The sequence below is a fragment of the Stegodyphus dumicola genome, chromosome 5, assembly GCF_044657685.1.
Source record: "Stegodyphus dumicola isolate Sdum_Otavi_A_Nest chromosome 5, ASM4465768v1".
Taxonomy (NCBI): Eukaryota; Metazoa; Arthropoda; class Arachnida; order Araneae; family Eresidae; genus Stegodyphus; species Stegodyphus dumicola.
Genome location: NC_140772.1, coordinates 112,768,192 through 112,782,489, shown reverse-complemented (window position 1 = coordinate 112,782,489; position 14,298 = coordinate 112,768,192). Strand labels below are relative to the sequence as shown.

General features: G+C 32.2%; 1 protein-coding gene across 6 annotated transcripts in view; it reads left to right on the top strand.

Moving 5' to 3' along the window:
- Hpf1 (Histone PARylation factor 1) overlaps positions 1–5,358 on the top strand; it is a 69,992-nt gene extending 64,634 nt beyond the window's left edge. For 5 of the 6 annotated variants that reach the window (XM_085816973.1, XM_035350166.2, XM_085816975.1 and 2 more), the window contains one exon: positions 576–2,012. In XM_085816973.1, the coding sequence (XP_085673099.1) occupies positions 576–883 (308 nt within the window). In that variant the 3' untranslated portion in view covers positions 884–2,012. Of the gene's footprint in view, positions 1–575; positions 2,013–2,284 lie in introns of those variants that run through there. The other variant, XM_085816974.1, reaches the window with a different exon arrangement.
- Positions 5,359–14,298: the final 8,940 nt, after the last annotated feature.

Genomic DNA, 14,298 nt, shown 5'->3' with positions numbered 1-14,298 from the left:
CACAATGAGGTCATTGTCCATAACATCTGTTACCATTTAAGCATTAGATTTGGTCAACTGTGGCTTGGTACATTGGTTTACTCAGTCATTGGATCTATTATCCCTTGATAAGTTCTTTTGGGGGCATATAAAAACACTGGCATATGATTCTGATATAGAACTGCTTGCACGCATTGCAGTAGCTACTAGGAATGTCTGAGACATCCTTGGAATCTTCAAGAATATTTGGAATTCCATCTGCTGAAGATGTAAGTCTTGCAACAACTCACGAAGAACAGTTTAGTCACCTTCTTTGACCTCAGTTTTTGCAAATATACATTTATTAATAAAATGCGTATTCACTTATATGGTTTCCTTTCATTTCTGGTATTTTCTATGTGCACAATTGCATGCACATGTCATTTCCAACCACTGCTGTATAATTTCAAGTGCTCTATCCCTCTACAAGTCTGCAACCCTAGCATTAGAATATTCTATATATGTCTATTTGAAATTTTGGTAATAAGTTACTTTTTAGCAAAATATGATATAAGAATTATTCATTTAATTTATGTATTTATTCTTTTTTCTTAAAGCAAATTTAAAATCTATGCTGAAGAAAATAGTGGATGCTGAGAGTGATGCAAAACGATTGGAAAGAGAAGAAAGTTTAGATGAACTAATCACAAATGTGCATTTTGCCAATGATGAGTGTGATTATGGCATGGGACTGGAACTAGGCATTGACTTATTTTGCTTTGGTCATCCATATTTCCATTCACACATTTTAAATCTCTTGCCATTAGCTTATGATTTATTGAAACGACCAAAATATAGTGAGATAATCAAAGCTCATCTTGCTAACAGGAGAGAAGGTGGCCAGTTGGATGATCTGGAAGTGTAATTTTTATATTTTCATATGACACTTATGCCTAAAAACTGATGTGTAATTTTGGTTCTGGAATTTGTTTCACAGACTAAAATTAATTTTTTTATGTATTTATTATTCCTTCTGGAGTTCAGCTATGAATTTAAAGCATTTGAAATGTATTTTATGTTTTTCTAATAATTTAATTATTGCTGAGGATTTAAAATTTTTTGTGTATCAGAATTTTAATGGAAAAAAAAACAGTCATTATGAGATGAAAGTTTTAATAATTTGAAATTTTGTTAGCATTTTAAAAAATTACTTTTTATATCCATTTAGTAAAATCTTGAATTGAAACATTCGAAATACATTGAACAGTGTATTTATAGTATCATATGAAAAATATTTTATATTTTATTTTGTATCTTAGTTCTATAATGAAAGAAGAACGTTAAACTAAATAACTTTGAAATACATGAATTTTTTAGTACTATTTTAGTCATTTAATTTATGTGCCATCAGAAAGTAAACAAAGAATTAAGATGTGACATTCTTTTAATATTATTTCCATTTACTCAAATACTTAATTTAGAACATTCTATGTTATTATTGATTTTTATGTAATTATTTTTCAGATGAATTAGTTATTTAATTAACAAATTGTTCAAGTATTATTGCATTATTTTGAAACAATGAGGCAACTTTGAATTTTTAATATGAGTTTTGCTGAATAAAACAGGTGTAAAGAAAAGTTTTGTGGTAACTAAATTTAATATCCAAAATCCACGTAGTATTACAGCTAATATTATGTGAGAATAATATTACAGTGAGTATTCTGTTAGAATAGTATTACAGCTAGTATTCTGTTAAGCTCTGGTTTTAGCTGCTAAAACCAGAACAATACTTGGCTGTTTATCGCAGTGACTAACTGTGTTACTTCATCCTAGGAGTCTGTATTGTCAGTGAAGTAGCTGGTTGTTTTACTGCAAATAGTTTGGCCTGGCTGATATTCTGCTGAATTCTGATTCCAGCTTATCAGAGGAATAATGTATAATACAGGGCATTAGAATAAGCCGTTTGCAGCTTTTGCCTCTGATCTGAAATTGATATAGACACTTCGAATGCCCAATTTCTTGAATGTAATAAAAAAATTTTTAAAAAACCATCTCGCACAGATGACACTCATTCACCTTATTTTGTAAATAAATCTATCTAGAGCATGCATGCATATTTATACTAATGATCTTGATAAAACATCACAAAACAATCATTAAGTGGTTATTTTCAGTGTAAGTTATACTGATTTTCCTAGCATACTTTCAAACCAATGTGTAACTAAAAATCAGTTTTTGTAGCATACGAAAGTAATTGCACAATCCTAATACGTCTAAAATTATATAATGTTTATAACTTAACTTCAGTTTTTCACTTTTGCAGATACGAGGGTTGGAACTTTAATAGTGGCAACGCAGCTGAAAAAACGCTACGCAACAAAACCAAAGAATCTAAGCCCTTGTGACTATGACTTAATTCCTAAGATGAAGGAACCACTTCATGGCACTCGCTTCCAAACTGTTCCTAAGTTTCTTGCGGCAGTAGACCGGTCGATTCAAACTATCAGCAAAATAGGCGCTGCTACAGGTATTCTGCGACTTCCACATCGTTGGAAACAGGTTGTACACAGTGCTGGCGACTATATTGAAGGACTGTAAAACATGGTGACATGAATCACTTTTGTATTCCTTGTAAATAAATAGTTGCCACTATTAAAGTTCCAACCCTCCTATATCTAAAGTATTGTGTTTAGAACATCACTGGTATATTATGACGTTATTTATGATCTGAAAGCTTTAGAAACAAAATGGAATAAAAATAAAAAGAGTAACTGGTTTTCAGAAATTTCTAATGCCTGCAATTACTTTTGTTTTGGTTGGTTTGTTTGATTATGGTAAAGTACTCAAGGACTATCTGCCAATGGGTAACCGTGCCCTCATGGAGGACTTTCTAAGCGTGCCCTCATGGACTGGCTCGAATCGTTGTTCTACATGGTGGAAACCATGCAAACGCACATGCAGCCAGCCTGTTTGCCTGAAATCAAACCCAGATTGAACTACCAGTGTTCAGTGACTTTACTGCTGGACACTTTAGTTTTTATTTAATCTTCCAAGTAAATATGTCTTAAACTAAAGCAAATCAAGCTTCAGTAAAAAGTAAAAAATTTCATTTCGAGAAAAAGGAAATATCTTTAAGATTTCAAATTTAAAAATAAATATTTTGAAATTTTTTGGTAAAAATTGACTTTTTTGAATTCTCTGTTTCCAGAAATGTCAATCTTATGAATTAAGTTCTTAATCTGCATTAATAAAAACAAGTTTGTTTCTGTGAAAGATCCCTGAATTCCTCCCATCTCAGTGATCTTGTAATGTAAAATTAAAATAGCAGGCTAATAAGTTCAGAATACTTATTTCATAATTTGTTTTGACAGTTCAAAGGTTTATGAAGATTATGTTTTTAAGATTTATTATTATTCACATACATTTTATCAGAACTTTTAATTCACTGAATACAGACATTTTTAAGGAAATTTATTCTGTTTCCTTTAAAATCTATGCAACTTCTTCAGAATACAGAGTGTATATTGAAGTAAAAATTGCTACAATTCTCAAAAAACCTGCCTACATTTAATTAAAAGTATTCTACTAATAAGGTTAATGTGTTTTGAGTAATCCTAACCAAAAAAAAAAAAAAAAAGAGCAAGTAGTTACTTAAAAGACTAAAAAAATCAATGCAAGCATAATAGAAATTAATAATGTTAAGTTAATAATGTAGTTAAACTTTATATTAAAAAATCACCCAGTAAGTAATCCTGCTATCTTTTGCATATAGATAAACTCTGATAATTTAAAATCTAAATGTCTTTAGTAGAGTCAGTCCAAGGGTGAGGCAAGTGAGCCGCTTGCCTCAGGTGAACAACTAGAAAAGGCGTTAAATAAAATTATGAAGAATTAGAAATTCGTTTGAAAATTGAATTATGATTTATAACATTCAATTTTGGAAACATATCCAAAAACCACCATTTTAAAATATCACATTTGAGATAGGAAACTTTATTTCCGATAGATATTTTAATCTCAGCTGAAATATAAATATAAAAAATAAATGAGTTCGCTTTCGATTTCCAGTTTCCAACTTATGAAAAATTAATGTTATTCTGTTATTGAAAAATTAATGTTCATGTACAAGTAAATTAAAAGATGTTATTCGGTATAGGTAAATTAAAAGAAGCTATATATAACTTAGAACTTAAATGTCCGAATTATATTAGTGCTGCAGAAATTTCAATAGAGCTATCTAATTTAAAAACCATGCTATTCCAAAAAATTCTATATGTCAAAGCAAGTGCAAGGTTAGCTATTTCAAAGCTAACTCACGGATAAAGTTTACTTTAACTGATCCGAATTTTAAAGTTGCATTAAAATTATTTTAAAGCTGCATTAAAAATAGCATTGCAAATAGCTGTTGCTTGTTGTGAAAGAAGCTTCAACAAACCTAAAGTAATAAAAAACTATGTAATATCTTCAGTTGGATATAAAAAATTTGAAAGGTGTGTTCTGTCTATAGGACATAAATTATACAATCAAGTATATTTATAAAAAATTTTCAGTATTAGAAATGCTTGAAAATCAGTGTAACATTTTTTATTAATTATGTTTCTATTTACTGTATCTTAATGATCCTTTTAGCTTTTCAGTATCCCTGTATCCCTTTAGCTTTTCAGTACCAGATTTTGAAAAAATTTTTAATATTTGCATAATTTTCCCTTTCCTTAGTGCATTCAGAGAATGAGCTTCCTTAAATTTTAAAAGGGATTTGGTCATGTAGTGATTGTCTTCATGTTATAAACAAAGCTTCCCAAACTACTTGTCATGATGAACCTTTCTTTTCTAACTGTTGAATTTTATGCCAGCCTAATGCAAGAATGGATCCATCATAGCAAAGCAAATATGAACTGACAATTCAGTGTACGATTTTGCTGAGTCAGCTGGACATTCATCTTCTCTAATTATTTTTGGATAACTAGAGGCCCAAAGAGATGACAATAAAGACCAGTGTGGTTCAATTTATAGAGAAGTAGAACTGAAGATATCTTATTAGATGTTGTATTGTTAATATTGCTATATATTCTTATTACAATATAGGTTTTCTTTTAAAGAAATAATATTGGGATAGTTTACTGTAGAATATACATGGCTGCTGTTCATTATGTTCTATTACTGTAACTGCATCCTTCAGAATTTAAATTACTCTCATAAGTTTCCATTCTCGGTTTTTGAACAATAAAATTAGTAAAGAGAGAAGAGAAATATAGTATATGATTTCAATATTATTAATAAAAAATTCATTAAAACTTTCTTTTTTTTTTATTTTAGAAGCTTTTTTAATTTTAGATAATTTTACCTATAATTTTTTTTATTTTGTATACCTACAATTAAACATTATTATATCACCTACTTTTTAGTTGTTGTTATCTTTATTGAATATAAAAATATACATAAATATTGTGAATCCCCTCTTGGATATCTTAGAGGTTCAGCAAGTTTGATGCCAAAACCATCGCTACCATGGCAATATCTCACCAATTTAGTGAGATAGTCATTTACCTCAATGTTAAATTGACTTTCTCCCATAATCTTATTTTTCCAACACAGCTCCATCTCTTTAAATGTTTCATGTTGCATTATACAAAAGATACTACAATTCTGCATATAATTTCACTAATATTATGTTCTCTTATACAAAATTCATAACAATATAATTAAATAAGTTAATGTTTAATTGGTAACTTGCACGTACAGTAACCTCTCTTTAAGTGAACTCGCTGAAGGCAAACACTTGGTTAACATGAATAAAGTTTTGGTCCCATCAGTGAAGCACATGACCTCATAGAAAATAATGAGAATTTCAGTTAGCACGAATTACAAACTGTTTTCTAGAGTGTTGCATCATTAGGCTTTCATTTAACATGATCTTTAAAAAATTTTCAACTTAGCCAATGTAAAAGGCCCACTTTCTGCCCCCCTATGCAACAACTGGTCTTCAATCATTGGACCAAGACATTATTGCCTTTATGAAGAGGTCTTATTGCGAGTGACTTGTGAGAGCTGTGGTTTGCACTGCTGAAAAGGAGATGGAATTGTCTACTTTGACTGTGCTTGATGCGATAAAAGTTATCGTCACACTCTGGAAATGCATATAGAACCATTTTAGCAGAGCCTGAGTCATAAAGACGCCAATCCCATTGATCAGTTAGGTGACGACAACAATATTACTTCACCTAATAAATGAAATATTCAGCAAAAGATGTTGCAAGCACTGGTATTAGTTTTGAGGAATTTTGCGAGTGCAGATGATGATGTTGCCATGTGTGCTGCAGTAGAATCTGATGTACAAGTTGTTTTGTCTGAGGTGGAAGAAATGTCATCAGAAGAAAGTAAGGAGGACAATATCATTCCCCCCACCCGTCAGTGTTGCACACCTTGGACACTTGGATGTTTTGCTGCAACTATGGGAAAAGGTAAAACTTACCTTTTTTCTTCTTCATGGTGGATCGCTGAAACAAGAATTCAGATAAAAGAACTCATTAATCCAGTCTAAAATAGGGACTTCCTTGATATAACAAAATTCCTTTAGATTAAAAAAAAAAAAAAAAAGTTTTTATTAGTATTTATAAAGGATTTAAATAATAGAAGGAGATTAATTACAAATATGGTAAGCAGTGCTCATTTCTGCTTCCATTCATTATTGACTTTACTGTCTCTCTAGTTTATTTCAGTGTTAAGTTCACATCAGTTTATAAGGGATGAAAACTACTGAAAGGCTGGCTTAGCAGTGACAGCAACATTCAAATTGACCATTAGTACATTTGACCATGGAGTTGCCAGGAATTTTGGTTCCCATCTGTGACAGCGCAATATGCAGGAATTTTTTCGCCAAGAAAAAAAAAAAAAAAAAAAACTGCAAATACAGTTGTTCACATTACAGTACAGTAATTAATGTAGTACTGTAGTGTTTTCTAGGACAACATACATAATATATTATAATATTTATATAATAACACACTGTAAATGGTTAATGTATAGGGAAAACGATTCTGAAAATAAAATCTTATTACCAGGTAACACGAACTCTTGATCGGTCCCTTTAGATTTGTGCTAATGAGGGTTAACTGTAGTTAATCATTGCTAATGTTAAATATAATAATAATAAAATTTGCTGTATGCTGCATTATACATTTACAGCGACTTGTGAGAATTGTACTTCCGACCACCCTGTTGGCATAGTGGTAGGATAGCTAGCTGCCATAGCTTTAAGCCTGAATTCAAAATCGGGAAAAGACATGGATGTACATGACAGCATGGTGCACATAAAGAACTGTCGAGCCAAAAGTCCTTTTGAGTAGCTTGCTGGTTAGAGAAGAGGGCTGGAAGACCTTTGGACTCATTTTTCAGGGGATACTCCTTCAAAATTGTGATGGAATCAGGAAAAGTAGTACTGTCATCTTTAAAGGGCTCAAGGTTTAAGACGACGACAGGCATAACCTTTAATTATTGGCCATTGTAAAATTCATGGTCTTGATTCATCAGATGAGTGAAATTATGTCACGACAAATCTACTTCCTTATGTTTATCCTATTATTTTGTAAAATTCATGGTCTTGATTCATCAGATGAGTGAAATTATGTCACAACAAATCTACTTCCTTATGTTTATCCTATCACAGAAAATGTACTTCCTTATTTCCCCCCTCTTTGTGTGTATCATAAATAAGAAAACAATTGATTCTGATGTTTTAGCTCAATATTCAATACGACAATGTTGAAATGCTGTGTAATAGCATAAACGGTTTCAAGGAATGGAAATGTAATAAAAATAATGTTTTCCATCATGGCATTGAATAAACAATGAAGCATCGGGCTGAATTACACATGCATTTTGTGCTCAAAGACTAAACTGCCCTATGAAAATCATTTCATGTATTATATTTCCCCACATATTCACACTTTCTGTTTTATAACTTATAAATCATGTATTTTTTATTAAGTGATAAACTGCAGAAACTGAATTAATGGATAAAGATACACCGTGTCCAAAAAAATCCTCATGCAGCCTTAATTTTTGCCACCACTGGTCATAGACATTTCCATTTATGAAAATGTTTTTAAGTAATACAAATGTTTTAGCATTTGGTATTTTTCAATTCAGAAAATTGATTTTGTAAAAATTCATTTAAGAAATCTAACTTTTTGTATGGTCTTTTAGTCCTTATAGTCAGAAAAGGGTTGTTTTTATTTTAGAAAATTAAACCAATTATTTGACTCCTTTATTATAAAAATTGATCTAGATAATTAATTTTACAATTTAGGATATTTAGATCTGTTCTGAGATAAATAACTTCATATGTTTCATTGAACCAAAAATAAAGACTTATATAGATATCATAAAAAAAAATAATTCAACATAAATAATATTACTGACAGCAAATTATAGCAACTAAGCACTTAACCACAACGTAACTAGATACATGACTGGGCACTCTACAAATTCAAAATTACAAGACTAAATATATCCTAATTTATATATGCATAGCTCACTCAATCCACTGTCAGTATTGGTTAATATCACAGACTGGGAGATGAGCTACACATGCTTTACATATAACTTTAAAATATGAAATTATACTATAAACATAGAAAATAATGAGTGTGCAATTATGTCCATAACAACATCCTTTAAATATTCAAAAACTAAATTAAACAATACAGTCAAAAGTCATTAATCCGGACTCATCGGGACTTCGGCGATTCCGGATTACCGATTTTTCCGGATTATAGATCATCAGTTTAAATTTCGTAAGATGGCATGCAGAAATTCTAAATTTAAAAATATAAAACCGTAATTTATGAAATAAAGAACAATTATGATCTAAAGGGTATCAAAATTTACAAAAAAAAAAAAAAAAAAAAAAGCTTAATATTTATTTACTTTATTAAACATTTCTTTCAATGTAAGTTGTTTAAGTTGCTTCGTTTTATGTGATAATATTTTCTCTTTAATTCTACAAACAGACATAATTTCTTGTTCAGTTACAAAGTTCCGCTGTTCAAGTCCCGTTAATTGCTGTGCCGAGAATACCGACTAACTTGTCAATCGAAATTTTTTCGTTTTCACTAACCTCTCTGTCACATTCTTCATGTCTTTATCCATTTTTTGCAGCAATTCCACTTTTTGTTTGATGGATATCGAAACATACTTTCGTTTTGTAGATCCTTTAAAAGTTCCAGCATCGGAAATTCTATTTGACATAATCGAAAGTTCAAGTTTACTTTTATAAAATTGCTCTTACAGTCTGCAAAAAATAATAAGCGCGATCCAATTCGAAGATTAAGGAACAACGCAATCATTAACATTAACTGAAATAGATAATTAGATAATTTTAGCTTATACCGTCCGTTATACATTAAACGCGCAGGCGAAAACGTATTCTGCACTTGCGCACACGCATACGCGCAGTAGTCAAGGTCTTACGCGCACGCGTAAAACGCATGTGCCAACGCGGCGCATGCGCAGAAAGTTTTTAGCTTTGAGGTCCGGATTATTGGTGTCCGAATTAACGACTTTTGACTGTACAAAAGTATATGTTCATCCCGTTTACACTTGATAATTAACATGTCAGCAATTTGTATACGTGAACAGGTAAACTCACTTTTGCTATTATGGGCTTTTACACACAAATAAATTAAAGTTTAATATCTATGTGTTTTAACTTACCTGAATCATTTTTTTAAGTATGCATCGGTTATTCTCAAACACTGCAATACTCTTAATATTAATGATATCACTAACTACTGATTTCAACCATAATAAATCTTGAACACCTTTTGCTAAGGTTTTTTGCATATTAGCTTCCTTTGAGGATAAAGCTACATAAAGTTGTTTTCTACACCATAGTAAAAGCTAATCATTTAAAATGAAAACATAGTCAGAAATTGATTTTCTGTTATTAGGGTTGCCCCCCCCCAATAATAGATTAGGCATCTATGTACAAAGATCTGCATGCATGATGACAAATTCTATAGATTCCAGTCTGCAGCCTTTCAGATAGCGAAGAATTCGCATAATAGCACATCATGTGGATTCAATAGGATTTTCTTGCAATTGGGCTTAAACAATTCACTGTATATAAAATGTCTAATCATATAAGCTAGATATAATAAGGAACCAACTAGTTCCTCAATAAGGTTTTTCACGTGTAGAACCTTTTTTTTTTTTTTTTTTTTTTTTTTTTTTATCAGTTGGCGTAAATTTAGGTTCCATCGGAATAGATTACTCTTTGCAGTCCAACATGTTGAACTTTTTCAGTAACTGCAAAATGTAGGGATTCTTGATCTAAAAATAATTTATTTTGCGTGAGCTCTATTCCCATTCCTAGAAATTCAGAAACTTGTCCAAATTTTGAAACCTTAAATTCTTTAGTTAACGATTCAATAATTAAATCAAATTCACATAAACAGCAATAATTACCATTGAGCCGCTCTTTTGGCGAATAAAAATAGAAGGCTTACTTTCCGATTACTTGAAGCATAATTTTACTATGAAGAGAAATTTTTTACCGCTGTTGAGATGATTGTTTTCCATATAAACTCTATACTTTCTATTACTGTAGTCATCATAACCTTTTAAATTATAATTTTCCAAGAACCCAAACATTGTTGTCTTTCACACTATGCATTTCTTAATCCATGGCCTTCTTTCATCTATCAAGTGTTTATCTTCCGGTAACAGCGATGTGTTTTCCTAGGACAATTAGGAATCATGGCTCTGTATACTTCTGGCTCATGATATCTAATTAGCAGCATTCTTTTTGTTGATGGTCTGTCATGTTCCATTTTCTCGCTACATGGCATATCCACATCTCATATCTTTGGAATGCTTTTCTTTGTATCATCCATGTCACAATCTTCATTTTCAGAAAAGTTTAGATTCTGAGAAACAAACTTCTATCATCTTTCTTCATTAAACTTGACATTTCTGGATACCACAATGTGTGTGTCATTGGATCCATCAAACTATATACAATGAATAGTATTTTTTTGACTTGGTCAAATTATAGAGTATTTCGATGATCAACGTATGATGATTTTCTTCGATTATCAACGTATAGGTATCACGACCAAATATGCGAATATTTTTCAAATCAGGGTCTTTTAACGTGTTTTAAGCTGTAGGATGCATAGTTCTCAAAAGAGCTATCAGGAGTTCTATTATAAAGGTAAGCCGAGGTTAACACGACATCTCCCCAATGATAGAATGGAAGTTTTGATTCAAAAATCAGTGTCCTACCTTTTCCCAGCAGGGTTCGGTTAGCTCGTTCCGCAATACTGTTTAATGGTGATGTATGTGTAAGAGCTACATCAATTATAACTCCAAGTTTAGAAGCAAATTCTACTAGTTCTTTGCTTAAATATTCTTTGGCATTGTCGCATATAATTTTCCTTACCGAAGGATTCGACATCAGGAAAGCTTTCGCTTCGTCTGCCACATCACTTTTTCTTTTCAGCAGCCGAATTTTAGTAAAATGTGACAAACTATCAATAATGGTCACGAAGTAATTTTTTAACTAGCTTCTGCAGTAGCTGGCGTACCTGGACTGTATACATCTGCATGTATGATAATTATTGGTTTTGTCTCTCTGCGCTTTGTCCTCTTTTCCAAAGGCGTATCACTCTGACATAAGTACAAACTTAGCAAAACAGTTTCGAGTTCGAAAGTCTGAGTTTCTTGAGTACAAAACTGGAACAATAACCCAGTCTATGATGCCACAAATTACTATCACTCTCTTTTTAACGGTACTTCATAATAACCACAAAACCACTGATATATCCATAATTAAGCACAAAACTAGTGATATATTCACCATGATTGTCACGATAGCCAAAACGTATGTTATTTCTTTTGTTAACAATAAACACTTTTTGATCCTTAAAACTCACACTGAAGCGTGCGGCTTCAATATTTCGCACCAAATCTAGTATAAAAAGCACATTTTTTAGAGTTATTTGAATGACACCGGATGTTTTTCCAGAAATTTGGTTTACGCCTTGCACATTTAAAGTAGATGAACGCGAAGTTCATTTCACATTCCCTGACTTGGGAGTGAATGAAGGAAATCATTCTTTACTTAAATACATATGAGAAATTGCTCTGAAGTGAATAATAAAACTTGAACTTCAGTAAGTTAATCACCTGAAGTAAATGGCTGGCAAAACTAATGATTCTTCTTATTGATTTCAATCAATAAAAACGCTTTACATGTCCAGATTTTCCACATTGAAAATACATAATTTTCTTCTTATAGTACATTTCTGCAGTATGTTCTTTCTTTTTACGCTGAAAGCAGTTAAAATCTGTAAGCCGATCACAGACCTGGAGGTGAGCTATACATTCTTTACATATAACTTTTAAACGTGAAATTACATTATTAGTAATAAGGGGGCGGCCAAAGGATGCCGCCACGACGTAATAGAACAACAGATGACGCAACCGAGGGCTTTGATGTGCCGCTGTCGCCATTTGGGATCACGTGACAATCGGAAGTGACGTAGGTGTATTGAATGACGTAGACGTCATGCATAATTTCGTTTTCATTGTGTGGCAACGACCCTGTTTTTTAACGTTTTTATTTTTCTGTGGCAACATTTTTTTTTTTTTTTTTTTTTTTTTTTGTGCTCTTGAACCATATGTTTGGAATCCATTTCTTGTTTCGGCATGTTGTCTTACAAAATAGCGTCTGCCGTATCACACATTTAATGCCTTCGCTTAGGTGTATGGATACATTTCTGTGGACCAATCAGATTCTTTGAAATATGACCTCATCGCCTCTTAGCCAATCACCATTTAGATGACATAAAGAGTTACTGCCCGATATAAGGCTATCCCGAGAAACGTTCCGCATTTCTTTCCTTGCTTTCAGTCAATGTATGTACCTGCTTTCTCTTCGACCACCGTCTATCATTAAGATTTTTGATTCTTCGCTGCTTTGAATGGGTCAGCCACAAAACAGCGCACCAGAGGTAAGTAACGTTTTGAAAATATACTGCTTTTAGAATTTTAATCTTTAAAAATTGTTGAATTTGCAATGTGTGCTTGATTTGCCTTTACTTTTTCAGATGAAAAACCTATTTGAGAACGAACATATGCCCTCGAATGATAAAGTGTTGAGCCATGGAGACCTTGTTCGCACCCAAGATATTCCAAGAGAATCAGACTCTTGGGAATTTGTGCCAAAAGATAATCAGAAGAAACAACGCATTTCGAGAAAAAAGTACGTATTTACGAAAAGTTTATATTGGGTGTGACCCTATTTTTTATTGTATTATATACAAGCTGATTTTTTTTTTTTTTCCAAAAGGACCTTTTTACTGAAGACGCTATTTCAGAGTAGTTCACTCACATGGGAAACAATGTTTTTGTGGGACCCAGCATTTACAAGGGAAAAGTGATTGTGCACATGCGAGAGTATGCCAAGTATGATAAAGCTTACTATCTGACAAGACGAGGAGGGAATTTTGAACCATGGTGTTTGAATGTTCTCGCAACCAACATGACAGTAGACGAACAAGACCTACTGACACTCAATCTGAAGTTGCCCAAGAACTTTGTGGTCACGTATAGGGATTCCCACTTCACTCTGAAACAATTTTCTGCTCAAGGAGATGAAAAAAAGTAGCCTCAGCATTACAACTACGCAGTGGGAAAAACTGATGGCCAACTTTAGCCGTATGAGCGACATTGTCACCAACCTCGTTTATCAAAACATGAACTTTTGTGAAGCCTACGAAAGCATATCCTGTTAAGGAGGAAAATATGCCCCAATCCTTTGACATTTCTATAGGATGAGCACGCATCCAAACCATTGTAAAGACGTCGCTTGAAGAACTTCTTAACCAACATGAACTAAAATACCCCTAGCTCATAGACTGTGAATAACTTGTTCATAAAACTTAAACTGTGAATGCCATTGCTCTGAGATTCACTGCTGTTGACATTCCCAGACAATTTTGCGGAAAGATTTTGGGTGAAGAACCCCATTTAATGTTACTGAAACCTGCTCACTACATTACCAAGGACTTTTTAAAATCTGTGTGTTTAAACCATGTACTCGACGAAGTAAGAAATACATTTTGTACTACGAATGGCGTCTTAGGTATTGAATACTATGAATATTTGTAAAATAATTATGATGTTTAATAAAATGTTATTTTATTTTACAACGGTCTCATGACTGTATCCAGATCCAGACCTTATTTAAAGGAATTAATCTGTAATTAAAACATAATTTTTTAAAAATACCTATTTAGTACAAACCTATTGATTTTTATAGAGTATAAATAT